General features: G+C 40.6%; 1 protein-coding gene across 2 annotated transcripts in view; it reads left to right on the forward strand.

The window, feature by feature from the left end:
- The window catches only part of SNX25 (sorting nexin 25), a 421,458-nt gene that overhangs the window by 278,976 nt on the left and 124,146 nt on the right, over nt 1-18,336 (forward strand). For both annotated transcript variants that reach the window (XM_029586797.1, XM_029586849.1), the window contains exons 8-9: nt 12,035-12,166; nt 17,316-17,591. In XM_029586797.1, the coding sequence (XP_029442657.1) occupies nt 12,035-12,166; nt 17,316-17,591 (408 nt within the window). The remainder of the gene's footprint in view (nt 1-12,034; nt 12,167-17,315; nt 17,592-18,336) is intronic.

Consider the following 18,336-nt stretch of genomic DNA (forward strand, 5'->3'; position numbering starts at 1 on the left):
TTGTTAGAAGTTCTGTTCAACTATTTTGAAACATTTATTCATATAGTTTTTCAATTATTTCTGTGTGGGAATATATAGCACCTTGTTTTGTTTTTTTTTCCTGTTTTCCTAATTGGAGGTGTATTGGTGTTTAGGGCCTAGTTTAATATTTGTGTTATTGCCTTTTTATAGGTAGGTAGGGTTGTTACTGTTTGAGTGCATGTCATAATGCAGGTGTAACTTTGTGCGGAGTAGTTTGAGTGCATTATTGCAGATCCTGGTACTATGTTAGATGCTGTATTTGTTTCCATTTCTCCACTTTTGTATTGCATACAGAGTGGCTTTGTTGGGTTTCCATTCCAGTTTGTGTCTCCATATTTGTAATTTGTGGTCTTTCTATACTTAAGAACATAAGAACATGCCATACTGGGTCAGACCAAGGTCCATCAAGCCCAGCATCTTGTTTCCAACAGTGGCCAATCCAGGCCATAAGAACCTGGCAAGTACCTAAAAACTAAGTCTATTCCATGTTACCGTTGCTAGTAATAGCAGTGGCTATTTTCTAAGTCAACTTAATAGCAGGTAATGGACTTCTCCCCCAAGATCTTATCCAATCCTTTTTTAAACACAGCTATACTAACTGCACTAACCACATCCTCTGGCAACAAATTCCAGAGTTTAATTGTGTGTTGAGTGAAAAAGAACTTTCTCCTATTAGTTTTAAATGTGCCACATGCTAACTTCATGGAGTGCCCCCTAGTCTTTCTATTATCTGAAAGACTAAACCGATTCACATCTACCTGTTCTAGACCTTTCCTGATTTTAAACACCTCTATCATATCCCCCCTCAGCCGTCTCTTCTCCAAACTGAAAAGTCCTAACCTCTTTAGTCTTTCCTCATAGGGGAGCTGTTCCATTCCCTTTATCATTTTGGTCGTCCTTCTCTGTACCTTCTCCATCGCAATTATAACTTTTTTGAGATGCGGCGACCAGAATTGTACACAGTATTCAAGGTGCAGTCTCACCATGGAGCGATACAGAGGCATTATGACATTTTCCATTTTATTCACCATTCCCTTTCTAATAATTCCCAACATTCTGTTTGCTTTTTTGACCGCTGCAGCACACTGAACTAATGATTTCAATGTGTTATCCACTATGACGCCTAGATCTCTTTCTTAGGTGGTAGCACCTATTATGAAACCTAACATTGTGTAACTATAGCATGGGTTATTTTTCCCTAGATGCATCACCTTGCACTTATCCACATTAAATTTCATCTGCCATTTCGATACCCAATTTTCCAGTCTCACAAGGTCTTCCTGCAATTTATCACAATCTGCTTGTGATTTAACTACTCTGAACAATTTTGTATCATCTGCAGATTTGATTACCTCACTCGTCGTATTTCTTTCCAGATCATTTATAAATATATTGAAAAATAAGGGTCCCAATTCAGATCCCTGAGGCACTCCACTGCCCACTCCCACTGAGAAAATTGTCCATTTAATCCTACTCTCTGTTTCCTGTCTTTTAGCCAGTTTGTAATCCACGAAAGGACATCGCCACCTATCCCATGACTCTTTACTTTTCCTAGAAGCCTCTCATGAGGAACTTTGTCAAACGCCTTCTGAAAATCCAAGTACACTACGTCTACTGGTTCACCTTTTATCCACATGTTTATTAACTTCTTCAAAATGAAGCAATTTGTGAGGCAACACTTGCCTTGGGTAAAGCCATACTGACTTTGTTCCATTAAACCATGTCTTTCTATATGTTCTGTGATTTTGATGTTTAGAACACTTTCCACTATTTTTCCTGGCACTGAAGTCAGGCTAACTGGTCTGTAGTTTCCCGGTTAGCCCCTGGAGCCCTTTTTAAATATTGGGGTTACATTAGCTATCCTCCAGTCTTCAGGTACAATGCATGATTTTAATGATAGGTTACAAATTTTTACTAATAGGTCTGAAATTTCATTTTTTAGTTCCTTCAGAATTCTGGGATGTATACCATCCGGTCCAGGTGATTTACTACTCTTCAGTTTGGCAATCATATTGAGGCAATGAAGACACATCAGGCAGGATTCATGGCAGGCAGGAAAAGGGCTGACCACTCCCGTGAGTCCCCTTTTTATTGTACATACATTCAATAGCATACAATGTGTCATCACATCATTGGCTCCTCTCCCCATAGCATACAGATGTGTCACTACACTATTGGCTTGGCTCAGGGGGTGTGTACGGATCATTTCATTGGCTGCTGAATCCTATACCATAATGTCTGTCTTAATCCTGCATCTGACTACGTGGCAACTAGCTATTCTTTCAGGCAATCAGGGTTAATTATAAGCTAAAGAAATATGTGACAGTCAGGTATCCTCTCCTTAGGCAGAGAGGTTTAAGCACTAGTGTTGCTTCATTCAGTGCAAAGGTCAGGGAGAAGGGAAGTTAGTTAAACCCTGACATGGCCTGCCGGCAAAGCTCATAATTCCCCACATCTCACCTTTTCTGTTTTTATTAAGCAGCACAATAAAGCTTTAGAACCCTACTGAAATCTGTTATGTCTTGGAAATGGGCTGGAGATAGGGGAAGGGGGATATGGAGAGAAAAGCTGAGTCGGCGTGGTGTGCCAGCTGCCGCAGAGCTCCTGAATCTCCACATCACCCAGAGCTGGTGCAGCGTGGTGTGCCAACTGCTGCAGGGCTCAGGATTCCCTATTAAGCAGCATACAAGACATCTTTGTATCCAGGCTGAGAGCAAGGTTTCAGTATGGATATGAGGTTGGGTATGCACTGAATACAGCAGCACAGGCAAATAATTAAGACAATTACGGTCATTATAATAGAAATCACCCTTTTGAGACCAGAAATATCAGGGAGCCAGGACCATAGCCAGTCCCATGGAGAAGTTGGTATTCTGCCTGAAAGTGGTGCATCAGCAACCATGGTTTCTATCTGCTCTATGGTATGTGTGAGGTTTGCTTTATAAACTGATATGTACACACAGCAATGAGATTCAATTAATGCACAAAAACCACCCTTAGAAGCTAAAATGGTGTCTAAGGCATAGCGGTTCTGTAATGCTACCTCTCTAATCTGAGAAACTTCTGTTGTGAGTAGTTTTAATGCATGGACTGTCTGATTAAATAGGGCAGTCGTCCACTTAGCTAGGATGTGTAAGTCTCTGTAATTCTTAGCTGTCCCCATTGGGGGAAACAGGCTTCTAGCTACCTGGGTTTCTGTATACTTATCTATGGGATTATTGATCGCCTCCCTTTTATTACGGAGTCTTGCTTTGGGTAAATTGTTGACTGCATAGTATGAGGGGAGGAGGTAGCCTAGAGTGCATCTGCCTCTCCATCTGGGGGGAATGTGCATATATGCTCTACGCCCACATAACAGCCAAATGTTCCCTATCTGGTTAGTGTACCAGTTACGGGGCTGTTTGACTTTTGTTGTACCATTGCGGATACATATTCACACAAGCTAAATTGCCCGTCTGAGAATTTTTCTTTTCTATCACACCTTTTTGTTTCTCCCACGGAACATCCTGAGATCAGCCAATTGCACATATAGTGGGTAAAGCTATGCAAGTATTCTGTGATATTTTGTGGGAGTTCAGGGTATGCTGTTACATTAGAGTATGATCTGATCATGACTTCTTCTAATACAATGGTTCGGCTACAATACGGATATTTTCCCACCTGAAGCCCCTTCCCATCCCCTGTATCATAGTCCCAACAAAGAGCGGCAGTCTCTTGAATACGGCTGCCGATGGGTATTATGGTATTACCAACTGGAGAAGTAATGAAAACACCTCTCTGTAAAGGATAATTAGTCCATACTGTAAGGTTAAATGGTACAGCATGCATCAGTCGATTCAACAGGTGTGAAAAGTTCTGTGCATCGAGGATGTACATGTTGTCCTGCCAGAGTCCTTGTTCGGAAATCGCCATAGCTGGAGAAATAAGGCAAAGGAGGAGGGTGCAGAACACAATTGTTAATGAGTTGGCATTCAGGCAAGAAAAGGCAGCTAATAAGTTCTCTGGAGTTTTCTCAAGGCCTTGCTGTTCCAAGAGTTATGCAGGTTGGTCAGATAGCGCTTTGATCTGTCCCCAGGTCATGTGGTGCTGCTTTTTGCGAGGAGTCCGGTCTCTGTCCTTCTGAGGGCTGTGGAGGCTCTGGGAGAAGTTGGGGATCGGGTCCTGTAGACCTGGACACCTTTCCATCTTTCCACGGCTTGATATAACGGCTTGTAACCCAAAGTGGACCTGTGGGAGCAAGCAGAGAAGCATATCCTCGTCCCTATGTTAAGGGAACGGGACCGTACCAGACAGGGTTAAACATTCTATACAAAACTGATGGCTGTGGGTGACTAACCCTAGTCCCATAATGATTACCCATGGCTGTGGTCTTATTTGAATTTGATATGTTTAGATGATTTAAAGTAAACAATACTTTGTTCAGCCAGTCCTGTTTAGTGGGAAGTCCAATGGCATTCCCTCCTTTTTGTTTGTGTTCTTGAGGGTGTGATTGGCTCTCTCCACAATGGCTTGCCCTGTGGTGTTGTAGGGGATGCCAAATACTGTTTAATGTTCAATTATTGACAAAATTCATGCAAAGGAATGGCTGCAGTAAGCAGAGCCATTATCAGTTTTCAGAACAGAGGGTAATCCCATTATCAAGAAAGTTTTTATGCAGTGATCAATTTTCATTCAGTAAAATAGCATACATGTAAATTAATCATTTAAAGGAAAAGTCATTTGCAGTAGGCTGGACCACAAACGACAAGTATTTTAGACATTACATTAAACATATGTTACACAAGACTGACACATATTCATCCATCCTGCAAATATTCATTCATAGTCTTCTTGACATCAAGACAGACAACAGATAACACATAATTTGAGCTAAAAATTTCATCTCAAAAGGTATCAAAAACAAAATTAGATCAAGGATCAAAAATCAAAAGGTGTCAGAAAAATGTTTGAAAAATGTTAAAATAAGCTGCAAAGTGTTCATCTTCACATCTCTCATGGCGGGAAGGCTGTCAATCTGGAAAATATTAAAAACTGGCATACAGCAAAAAATTTACTAAGGTAAGGATTAAAGTGAAATTCTTACTTTTTTAACCTTGGAGAAATCAATTCTATTATTCAATTTAATAAAATCAATTTGGATTTGCAAGAAAAGGCTTGGGAGGGATTGCTTTAGATGTAGCAACTACTATCAGTAAAAATTTTAAGGTTCAGAATTCTGTAAAAATTTGTGAAAGAAAATAAAACTGAAGTTTCCTTAAGACAGGAGGACCATAGACCTGAAAAATAAAAACTAGTATACAACAGAATTATTAAAATAATAATATAACTGGTAGAATAGCATAGCGCCTCCTAGTGGAGGCACCATCATTACTTTATAGATTGCAACCTGGAGCAATAAATTCAATCAATAGTACTCTGAGCTTACTTTCAATGTGGAATATCAGAATACAATTTCTTCATATAATTATTAGAATAGGAAATTAAACACGCTGTTCGCTCAGCTCTGTCTGCTGCATGCTAAAGTGACTGTTACTATTAAATGTCCTTGTCGTAACCTCAGTTCAGTATTAAAGAAGTTTGAAAGTATTAAAAAGATTAACAGAAAGACAGAGTGAGAGGAAGGGCTAGTGTAGGAATGCATTGAAGGTTGAGGGAAAAGATTTGGATCAGCAGGAGATCTGATCTGTGCCCCCCTTTGAAAGCTGCAACGCACAGTTGCAGCAGATAATTCAGGAATTGAGAGGTATAAAGTAAGTGTTGTGATAGAGAAACTGTAGTACTAAGTCCAGTTTTTTCTTTTCAAAAGTTCTCCCTCCCCCCCATGAGTGGCAACCAAGAGTTAATAACAGAAAGACAGAGTAAGAGGGGGAGGAACAGTGTTTCTCAAAAGAAAATAAACAGAGGAGAGAACTTCATTCAATGAATTAATCCTTCAGTCTATAGGAACTGAAAAGCAGCGCTGTATATCATTAACTTAGTTAAGTATGCAAGAAGTGTACCAGAAGGTGATAACAATCTAGATAACATCAACCAGAGACAATGACTGGCAAGGATTTGCTGATCTCTTGTAGACAGATTCTATCTTAACTTACTTTGTCCTAAAGGGAAAATCACAGTAAAAATACAAGTTCTGTGCACTGGCAATTCAAGCAATTGCTATAAACTTAAATCTCAGAGAAATGGAGTCATTTTAAATGTGAGCCAATTTAACTTTGCAAAAGTGGAACATTTCACATGAAATTTACACAGTATACTGCTCAAGTTTCAGTACAGTTATAACATAAGGCTTTGCATGCACTTTCTGTGGGGAAATGCTCTCAAAGTATGCAGACTTTCTGTGACTGAATATCAAAGACCAAGATAAACACTCCTTCCAGGTCTGCTGTGTCTGCTCAATTACTCGGTTTAATCTGGTCTGCAATAGGTCATTGTAATGTCTTATTAAATCATTTCTTTCATATCGATACTGTCTTTGTTTGTAACGCCACTGTGATATCAGGAATGTTGCTGCCTGGCCCAAGGTCTTATATGCTGATTTCTTTGAAGACCTGGAGGCATAATTATTGCTTATGGCACTCCGGGCGGTATTCAATTCTATTGCTGTCAGGGATCTCTATCAACCCTCGGGTGTAAGAGGAGTGGAATTCTGTCTCCTTGATACTTGTGCAGAGTTCTCTAAGAACACTGTAGGGAAGGGCGGACCAACTATATTCTGTCCCACCTAGTTCTTTGGTCCTGTCTGTAATGGGAAAGGCTTGAATCCCTTCCAATAATTCCTCCCTTGTGAGATTTCCATTCACTTGTTTACAGGGAGCGGCAGTTTGAGATGGTAATTTACCTAGACAAATCGGTGATGCAGAATCAATGACTGTCTCAGGCAATGGCAACTGGGGGTACAGGGAGTTGGTGGTTGGTGGGGGAAGGGCTTGCGGGTAAGGTGGAGGGAGGCTAGCTTCTCTGATTTCAGTGTCTTTAGTTTCCTGGGGTTTTTTCTCTGAGGTGGATGCAGAGGAAGCCACAGGAGCCATGGTAGGGGACGGGCCTTGTGAGTGTGTGTCCCCAGATGTTCTATTTCATATTCTGTCCCCCCTAGTTCATGGGTCCTTTCTGTGATGGGAAAGGCTTGAAGTCCTTCTAATAGTTCTTTTCCTGTAAGGTTTCCTTTTTGCTGTTCCTGGTGAAACCCTATGCACAGGCCAGGTTGTGGCTTAATTGTGCTTAAGGGCTGTTTTTCTAAAGAAGGCGGGGAGGTGTGAATGGGCTGTATCATGGGTGTGGGTATGGGGAGCTGCGGATACAGAGAATTTGCTGTCTCTGAAGGAGTTTGTGGATAAGGTGGGGGAAGGGTATGTGGATTGAGTGTACTGATGGGCGGTCTGCCTGCTGCTTTACTGTCTGCTTCTAAGGGCACATGAACTGGAGATAGTGCTTTTAGACTTTTTGTCCCTATGTGTTCTAGGGCCTCTGTGCATTTTTGCCAGAGTAATAATTGCTTTATGGGGGCTCTTGGGAGCGTATGAAGACTGTTGCCTATCTTGATCCAATCTTGGATGTCCAGAGTTCCCGCCTCTGGATAAAATGGGCAACGGCAAGCTATTTCACCTATCAATTCTTCTAAATCCCCTAGCCTGACTTGTGCTATTTTTCCCCTGGTGATGAAATAATGATTCTTAATTATTTTCTACAGCTTTCTAGCATGACACGTCTGCTTAGCTGACAGTTTCCCCCCCATACTCACGATTGTTGGGAGCAGACTTGCTGAAAAATTACTTACGATTTACGGGAGCAAAAGTCTGCTGCTGCGGTAGCTACCTAGGCTGTTCCAGCCAAGTGAGCAGGGAGCTTATCACGTCGCGGGGATCAATCAGGCCTACCACATCTTCTAGGTTCACTATGATTTGGTTCAGTGCATCTGAATCATTACCCATGAAAACCTTCTCCAGTACGGGTATCTCCCCAACATCCTTTTCAGTAAGCACCAAAGCAAAGAAATCATTTAATCTTTCCGCGATGGCCTTATCTTCTCTAAGTGAAAGTCAGTCTACCTTGTGTGTATTTCCCAGGTGAGGTATTTAACTAGCATGTGGGCTGGTAAAATACCTCATCTTATTTGTTGTGTTTTCTCAATAGGACATGCATTGGTGGTGAACTGCTGTCTTTTTGTAAGTAGGGCTATTGTGCGTGGTAGTGGAGGGAATTTGTGTTGCTGTTTATTCTGCTGCTATCTCAATCTTTTTTGTATGGTGAGCTGTATGGGGAATGTTCTAGATCTACTTTATACCCATTTTTGAGGGGTTGGGGTTAAGTTTGTGACTGTCATATGTTCAGTGTGTCTGTCCTGTGGGAACTATCAATTAGGTGTGTCCCGACAGATAAAAGGTTGAGAACCTAATGTTAGAAGTGAACCTAATGTTAGAAGTGAAGTAGGGGTAGGTGAGAGCTGGGGTGGGGGAGAGGGTGCTCCTTCCTTCTACTCTTGCTTTCTAAAACTAAGTAGAAAAAATACCTAAGAAACAAAAACAAAAAAGGCAGTGCAAAAAAATCCCTTTTTCAAAAATTAAAAGAACAAAAAGTTGTTAACTTATTCCCCTTCAAAGTAAGGTCTCTGTATAACCCAGTTGTGGGGATTATCCTGCCTTTCTTAGAGGAAAGGAAAATTATCAGGTAAGTACTAATTTCTTCTTGCTTACAATGGATTCTCTCACTTAGATCAATCGGCTACTGCTTATCTATTACCCCGGACATGTACTGCGATGCACTGGAAGTGCCATCAGTACGCTTGGGAGAGGCGCTTCTTTGTCACCAGACCCATGCTCTGTAACTTTTAGCCACTGGCACTGAGGACTACTTGGTGCACAAGAATTTTTTAAAAGTTATTAAAGACTCATCTTTTCTGCCATTGTTGAGTGCAGGATTATATGTTAATTTTGCTTTGTGTGCTGTCTTGTGTTGGTCTTTTATGCCTTTTGTTGTATATTTTATACATGTATATATAGTAAGCCACCTAGAACTGTGTATAGGTGACATACATTTTTGTAAATAAAATAAATAAAACACTGACGTCGGCTGTACTTTGCAGGGGGTGAGTGTCCAGGAAACCTGACGGAGAGCAATGTGCCAGTGACCAATCACAGAAGAGGTCACATTTCTCTACCAGTTGGCAACTGAGATTGAGTCATTGATGGTCCGGTGTGGTGGGTGTTTTCTGGTGTGTATGGCCTGTATCCCTCTGTGTAGGGCATGGAGAGGCTACTGAGTTCTGTAGTTTATTTGAAGATGAGCTTGCCTCTGGGGCCACCTGAGCCCAATCTCACGGTTAACAACTCTGGTCAGAACCCCTACAGATGAATCAAGACTCTGACACAGACAGTATCAACAGATGAAGCTCTAACCAAATCTGACAACAAATTGACTGCAGCTGTGCACTACCTCTTTGATTGTCAGGATTCTCTATGAATTCTGTGCATTTCTTTTCTCGTGTTCTGTCTCTGTGTGATTAGCTGTACATACCGCTGTTATACTGGCTTTGAGTTTCTGCCTTGCAATCAGTTCTTCTGTAAGCTGGTATGTCGTCATGTTTATAGTGAGTTTTGCTTTGGTTGAATAGTGCTGAGTTCTGGAGTTCCACCTCCCACACTGGCACCTGGAGACCTTCCACCCACGCTAGTACCTGGTGTAGCTTGTACATCTTGGATGTCTGTCTGTTATAGATGTGTTTGGACATGGAAAGAGAGTGACATTGGCTGAAGAGCTCCTGGAAAAAAATGTATATCACTGCTAAATATTGATAAACTAAAACCCTACTGGCCCCCCCCCCCCCTCCAATTCCTTTCCACTGGAGATGCTTTCCATGTCACACTCATCTGCTTCTGTTGCACCAGGTGCATCATCTGTATCATGCCAATAAAGACAGCAACAACAGAATCCAGCTGAAGAGTCCCCCAAACCAGCTCTTCCCCCAGTGTTAGCTGTACATCGCATGGTGGCCCTCCTTCCATCTGGTGCTTGAACCTCTCTGTCTGTGCCAGCTTTGTCTTGACTGTCATCTTGGTGTCTTGCCAGTGATGCTTCATCTGATTCATGGTTTCTGACTTCCTTGGCAATGCTCTCACAGATCTTCCTCTTGATCAGTAAGGATGTCTTTGGACCAAACAGTGCACTGTGCTGCTCCCAGACCTGCCACATGAGAAGGTTCTTCTCTTCCTTGGTGAAGTTCACATCATATTGACATTGCTTCTCCTCCAGCTGTTGGCTTGCTTGTTCCTGCCTGTTTATCGCTCCCAGATGACTGGTGTAGGTCTCTTTCTATGCACTACTTCCACTTCCACTTCCTGTTCCCCCTCCCTCTCCCCCTGCTCTGATACTTCCATCTGCTTTCTTTTCTGACCCCTCCCCAACTACCTGCTCCTCTCTATGTCCACCTGCCAGTACCTGCTGTCCCTGACCAACTCTTTCTCCCAGTCTGCATCCCCTTCTCCTCCTGCCCTTTCTCCCCTCCTTGGCTACACTCCACCAACCCACGCACCAATTTCCTGTTCTCTGTCACTCCTTACTCACCTAACACTTCCCAGCACTGACAAAATGGCCCTGGAAAAAGCTGCCTTATATTTTCACCAAGAGGAAGAATCTTCAAGAAACCTGATGGACATCTATATACCAACAATCACACCACAAGTTAGCTTAGGTCACTTATCAACCAATAGGGAACATTGTAGCATTTTCAAACTTAGCACCATTTTTTAATACGGTTTTCTGCATTTCAGTTTTAACTCCAGTTTTAGTGTCTTTTTTGGACTTGCTGTGCATTTTTCATGCATTTTTTATTCTATTTGCATACTATTTACTGCATTGCATTGAGCCACATGTTTTTCCAGCACATGGTAAGTAAAATCAGTACTAAAATTTTACTCTGGTTTTTGCACAGGTTTAGTAATCAAAGAAAACAACTAACCAATAGTGAAATGGGAGTAGAAACTAATTTAATTCAAATGATAGTAACAAAGGATAACCGAAGAGAAAAGGCTGAGAGGTTCATTTGTCCTCCGTTGCCTCTGACTTTTATTACAGGGAGGTAGTCTGACTTGCATATGGAATTCACCCAAAATATGGCTCATTAATGGAGACAAAGAGCAAAACTGGTAATATGCTTTTGCATAGGAGTTTTCAAAAAAGTTTTACTGTATAGTTATAATTTATGAACTGTTTGTTTATTCATTGTTTTTTGATTGTTTTTAATACTTCTGTTCCTTTGTACTCCACTTAGAACAGAAGTTTGGCACTTAAGCAGAATATAAATTACCAAATAGATGATACAAATTTCCAATCACTCTTAATTTTTCCTTAAGAATCCTGAAAGTATTGTAGTGCTATCAGTCCTGAATAGTTACAATTCTGCTTCATCTGCTCCCTCCTACTGTTTTGATTTTGAACGTGCGGTATGGGGGATGTCCACATCCTTGTCTTCCACTGTGATATTGTCCCCTTCATGTATTTGTAAGTCTCTTATGTGTCAAACAAAATCAGCCTAAACTATTTTTCAGTTTAAAATATATTAAACTAGATTTTAAATGTTTCAATATTCTTTAAGCAATTTTGACCTTGTAGACACAGAGCAGATGCAAGTATTCAACCTTTTCCTCCCTTCCTCCACTCCCCCCCCTCTCAAAATGGTATTTTGAGACTTGAAGAATAACTTTACATGGGTTTAGAGAACACTGAAATAAAATTGGCAAAAGAAAAATGTGAGATTATTCCATTGTTGCCTGGTTTATACATAATTGATTTTAGATACCAAAATATTCTTTGGCATGGAATGGTATTGCAAATGATTGACTTTTCAGAATTTATAAAATTGAACTCCTGGTATTCCTTTTCACTTTGTCCTTGAGTGCATTATTTCCTGGTGAAAAAGAAATGAGCATACTGACTCAAAGTGAGATACTGTGCATTCGCAATAACGGCAAGAGAAAATAGGAAGTTACAAGTTTTTGCACTTCATGTTTCCTTTTTGTAGATTCTTCAGTTTGAGGATATCATGGCTAACCCATCCTTCAGAGAACAATTTCAGCTATACTTGGAGCGGATGGACAAAAGAGCTTTGATTAGCTTCTGGGAATCTGTGGAACATCTGAAGAATGCTAATAAGGTATTGGTGGTGAGAAGTGTAGTGTATGAGATTCCTCTTTAAAACTGGCCTTTCTATAACCGACGTTGGTCAACTGTGTTGAAGGCGGCAAAGAGATCTAGTAATTCGAGGAGGGAATCACCATATTGATCAGCGTGCAAATGAATGCTATTAGTGATGGCTAATACAGCAGATTTATTTCCATGGCCTTTCCTAAAACCAGATTGACTGTATAAAATGTTGCTTTCCTCAAGGTGGTTGAGACGTTGGAGATAAAACTACTTTTTCTATTAGCTTAGAGGAAGGGAAGGCTAGAGATGGGCAATTAGTTGTTTAACATCTGAATGTGATTTAGCGAAATCACAGTAATCGCAGTTCCAATATTCTACAAAAAATAAGAAATAATTGATTTGTATTTAGAAGAAAAGTGCATTACTTACCTAGGGCACATGGTAGTACACTAAGGCCTAGATTTATCATTTTGCTATAAATTTCACATGAAGAGCACCCGCAATTTAAAAAAAAAAAAAAAAAAAGTAATGTACATTAAATTTATCACACCCACGATATTTTTACTTTGCAGCTTGCAAAGTGCCCAGACATGCATTTCCCTGTTTTAGGCTTCTTCTGGCTAGAGAGACTCTTTGTAAGGCTCTCATATTACTCATCTATTTATACCACTGTAGGAGGGTCAACTAATAACTCGAAGTGAGGTTTTAGTGGTGGTTTGGGGACCAGTTTTACATGCACAGTCAGAGGCACAATCAGCACAGAACACATCAGTGAACATTTGATGTGATTTGGAATGAGGAAAGGAACACAAAGATGACATTTCTACAATGTATTTTCGCCCTAGCTTGATGCACACTCTACCTAGGCCCTAATGCCCGTGATAACGCCCTAACGCAATTTGAAAAATGACCCTGTAAGGTAGTTGAAATTAATTAAAGTTTGAATCTTGCAAACAGTAATACCATCAAGCTTTTCAACCTTTGGTTCTGTCCACTCATCTCATGTGAGTACTCATTCTCCAGATCTGCTTATCCAGCAAGACTTGGAGGCAGCAGTAACTACCAAATAAGATGGGGACTATGTGAAAGGTCCAAAATCAAACAGCCTGACTTATCACAGTCCCCACCTTACTTGGTAATTCTTACTGCCTCAACTCCTTGAGTAATGAGCCTGACCTTGAACTCAGTGAGACATTTCTTCAAAATTGACCAATGGGAAAAAGGTTTTCAAAAAGCAGCAAATCATGTATCCATGATAAAGCACTCTAACTTTCATTCCAGGAAATTGCAAATACACACAAATTGAAATATGGACTAAAAAAAAAGATGTTACAGAAATAACAAGTAGCAAATGCAAGGTCCATCTAGTTGCCCATTATTGATATAATATTACAGAATCTACTGGATTTCATACTTTATTCTCTCGAGGGGACTTGCCTTCCAACACTCCATCCACATACACACAGTCCAACAATGGATCCTTGTTTCACCCATAGCTGGGCTTCATCAGGGACTCATTCATAATAGCTACGGTGTATCACCTGACTGTTTTTTTGACATGTGATATCCGTTGTTCCCTGGTAAACGTTGAAGTCTGTGGAAGAGGCTGTATTTTAAAAGCTGATAGAAAGATATTGAATTTTGAGCGATGTTTGGTATCTGATTGAGAGAAACAAAACAGGTGATACACCGTAGCTATTATGAATGAGTCCCTGATGAAGCCCAGGTGTGGGTGAAACAAGGATCCGTTGTTGGACTGTGTATATGTGGATGGAGTGTTGGAGGGCAAGTCCCCTCGACACAAGTAAAATTTAGAGAAGCTGTGGACTAATGCAAACAGCATTTTTGTGGGTGCAGAGAATTAGCACGCACATACATTACAAAAATTTGGATTTCTCAAAAAGGAAAATAAGCAGTGAAGTTGGAGATTATTGGAAACTTTATGAAGAAAAGTATTTCTGTATTATAAATATTTGAGATGTACTATTTTTGCACTTTAATCTGATGTACTGTAAGAAGTATTACATTGTCATTAGGTTTTAGATTTTAATGTGTGAATGTTTGGTATGACTGGTATCTGTACATTTTAATTATGTATATGTTTACATGTTTGGTATGTTAATAAAAATTATTGCACAATAATGTATTGAAATTCAAGAGAATTCTCTGAGTGTATGGTTACAGACAAGAATAGGCCATCCTTACCATATCATCTTTTATTGCTCCATTTAATCTTTTTTTGCTCCTTGCCTCCAATGTATCCAAAATCATTTTCCATACACCAGATTTTGAGCCAGACATTGAAATCTATATGCATAACCTTTCCTTTCCCTTTCCATGCACTGGTAGAACTTCTGAAAAGGCAATAGTCTTTGGCATGTATCTAATCTTCTCCCCTAGAATTTGGAAATCTTCCTGTACCTTGTGGACACCGTTTATAGTGAAGTCATTGGTTCTCAGATGGATGATAACATTGATATCAGCTTTCTTACTTTCTTCTATATTTGCACTGACTTACCTGGTTTGTATTTCTATTAGTTGAGCATCTTGGAATGCATTTAACCATTGTGTCCCCATCAAATTGAGTTTCCAAATTGGTTCATCTGATGACAGTCTCCCAAAAGAAGCATATTTCTTTTCACATTTGACTATGTTGGAGGGTTTCTGGGTGCATTGTGTGACTACTTCCCTTTCAGATAGAACTTCAGGTTCTGTTGGGGCTTCTTCATTTTCCAAAGCAGAAAAAGCAGCATATAAGGGTAACAGTTAAGAGAGTAGATGTCTCTTCATCACAGGCCTTGTTCTGCCAGCGCCAACTATAATCCAGTTAGTCCTGGGATTCGGAATCTTGGATGTCTGACTTCTCTGTGGGAGTGAGTGTGGGTATTTAAGATGCTGTCCAATTTAGGAGATTGTAGTCACATGTCTTGTTGTACCAGATCCCACACTAAATCATGTGTTCTTGGGATTCTGAATCTTCTGTGGAAGCTGAGGAAGATATTCTGATGGCATCAAGATATAGGGCAGGTTTTTTGAAGTCTGAACAATTCCTTTTTCAAATGTATCACCTGCTTTCTCATTGCAGACAACTAAAAACAAATTGGCAACCCTTAAGTGTCCAAATGGTAGGCCTTGGGACATAAGCACCACAAATGTTGCCAGAATGGCTTTTATTCAGTGTAATAGTGACTATTATACAAGTTGTTAGATTGGTACTTCAGTCTTATTATTCACTTTACCAAGTCCTTACAGGAACTATGTAGGAAGAAAAAAACCTAAGGGTGGGTGGGAGAGGGGCAGAGTGGGAGGGGACCTAACAGCTCCTGTAGATAGCAGCCCTTTGTTCTATAAATTACAAACACTTATTTCAATACACTAGCCAGGAGTCTAAAAACAATAGCTAGATTAAATAGAGATATCAAAACATGCAACAGAAAATATAGAAGAAAAGAGAACAGTGTCAGCAAGAAATCAGTGTATATTATGGCCAGCAAGTTAAAAATGAAACTTCTCTGGTCCCAAGCACGTGTCTCTCTGGAGAGGCACCTGAACAATTCTCTCCCATTTAAATTGCATTCTTAATCAACCCCTGCAGATCCTTGTGAGTCACCAATCCCACAAGCTAATATTTTTTTTGTAAACTTGAAACAGTTATTTCAATACATTAACCAGGAGTCTAAAAACACTAGCTAGATTAAATAGACATTGTGAAAGGAGGATAACCAATGGGACACTGTGAAACCAAGGTATGAATTATTTTGACATGACAGAGCAGATCGGAGTGGTGGCACTACATGTAAAGGATGACATAAGTCGAGCAGGGTAAAAATCCTGAAAGAAACAAAATGCACCAAGGGGATCCTTAGGCATTGAAATTCTGTGTGTGATGGGAAAGGATATAGCAGTAGGTATATAATCCATCTGTCTGGCCAAGATGAAGAAACTCACTGTGAAATAGTAGTAGAAATTGGGCAAATAAATGTGTTAACACAATAGTGGACATTTCAATTACCCCAGGACGTGCTAGAGAAGTTGTTTCCTTCTCAGCCCTTCTCTAATTTCTTTCCCCTGCCTATCCTGTAATCTCTTACCTTACTTCTTTCCTTTTCATTTATGTTCCCAAACTCCATCCTTTCCTCACTCCCTTTCCAGTCCCCATTTCCTTCTTACTTCTCTACCCCCACCCTGCTCCTTTCCTACCCCTAATCTCCTCCTTCCCAACTTTCATTAGGCTTCAATGTTCTCTTGACATCCCTGTCTCCTCCCTCTTATCTTCTGGTTCTCGCTATCTTCATCTCTCACATCTCCTCCTCCTGTGGTAATGATGGCAGTGCAGAAGGTCAGAGACAGTGAAAGAGCCATATCTTTCTGTCCCTACAGCTGCCTCTTCTCCTCCTGGTCCCACAGAGCACACGCTCTGCAACCAAAATGGGCTTAGAAAGACAGCACAACTTTTTCTATCCCCATTCTGCTGCCAATCTTCAGTTTGAGGGCTTACAGCACTGTCCTGTCCCTGTCTTCCCCCCCCCCCCCCCCCTTTCCATCTCCATGATACTGAGGGAGCTCTTGGATCTGAGAATGGACGGTGCCATTTATTTCTCTATTTTCCGTAATATCCTTGGAACATGAGGTGGAGTCACATCCATGGCCCCCCTCATGATCCTGAGAATTTGTGGGCACAGTTCAGGAACCAGTTCCTAAAGTATTTAATGATAAAGTTTTACCACAATACATCTGCAGAACAAATGGTTTCAACAGATTTGTTTGTGAATGGTGCATTGTAGGGGAGCCAAGTATTCTGTAAGTTAGTATTCCAGGAAGTGATTAGCACAGGGCTAATGGCTAAAGTAGAGAAATTTGGGCTCCTGATTTCACTGTGAGTTGTAGCTGCCAGTCACAAAATCAATTTCTTGGTAAAACCAGCACTGCACAGTTGTCTTGCTAGAGCCATTTGCCTTTTTATTTTTTCATATGATATCAGAAAAATCATTAAATGTTTTCATTTATTTAGACTCTTCATTTGTTCTCCATGAATAGCCATATGAAAGAATGTTCAGGTTTTTGTTCATTCTGTTCATGCTCTTTATAGATGTTTTGTCTTGATTGTTAGCTTATATACTGTACTTCTGTGTGATTATTTGTTTGTTCTGATTTCACAGAATGAAATACCTCAACAGGTTGGTGAAATTTATCAGAATTTCTTTGTGGAAAGCAGAGAAATCCCTATAGAGAAGTCACTTTACAAAGAAATTCAGCAGAGCCTTGTGGGCAATAAAGGCACTGAAGTCTTCAACAAAATTCAAAGTGATGTGTATGAAACACTGAAAGATAGGTATTACCCATCCTTCATTGTCAGTGATTTGTATGAGAGACTGATCAAGAGGGAGGCAGACAAAGACTTCGCTCAATCCAGCTCTTATGACAAGGATGACCTGGTGAGTCACAGCTAATCTGCTGATGCCTTCATTGATGGATGTTGTATAGGCTGCTGTTATGCAAAACCCCCCACCCATTTTGAGCTCAGGCTCACCCATTTAGGGCTGCCCAACAGAGGAAGAGGCCTGAAGAATGCCCACCATGGATCCCATCCCCCAGCAGCCAAAGGTCTGGTAGCTGAAAAGGAGGCCCTATGTGTGTATGAGTGGGAATCTGAGAGACTGAGAACCTGTGTGTGTGGAGGGGGGGAGACTAGCGAGAGCCTGTGTGTGTGACTGAAATCCTATGTGCACGTGAGCTGGCGAGAACTTGTGTGTGTGTGAGAACCTGTGAGAACCATGTGAAAATGAGCTTGTGCGCCTGTGTGGGAGAACATGAGTGAGAGCTTCTGTGAGCCTGAGAGATTGAGAGCTTCTGTGTTTGGGAGAGTATGTGAAAGTTTGTGTGTGTGAGAACATGTGAAAGTGAGAGCTTGTGTATGAGCCTGAGAGATTAAGAATTTATATGTATGGGAAAGTATGTAGAGAGTGAGACCATATGATTGAGAGAGCTTCGTATGTGTGAGAACATGTGAGTTTGTGAGTTGAACATGTGAGAATAAGAACTTGTTTGTGTGTCAGCAAGAAAGGGAAGAAGAAACAGAATGAGAAGAGACCATGAAGGAATTAGGAAAAGATAGACAAGAGGAAAGTGGAAAAAAGAGACCAACTGATTAGAAAAATAAAAAGATCATACGACCATGGT

Source organism: Rhinatrema bivittatum, chromosome 1 (assembly GCF_901001135.1).
Source record: "Rhinatrema bivittatum chromosome 1, aRhiBiv1.1, whole genome shotgun sequence".
Lineage (NCBI taxonomy): Eukaryota > Metazoa > Chordata > Amphibia > Gymnophiona > Rhinatrematidae > Rhinatrema > Rhinatrema bivittatum.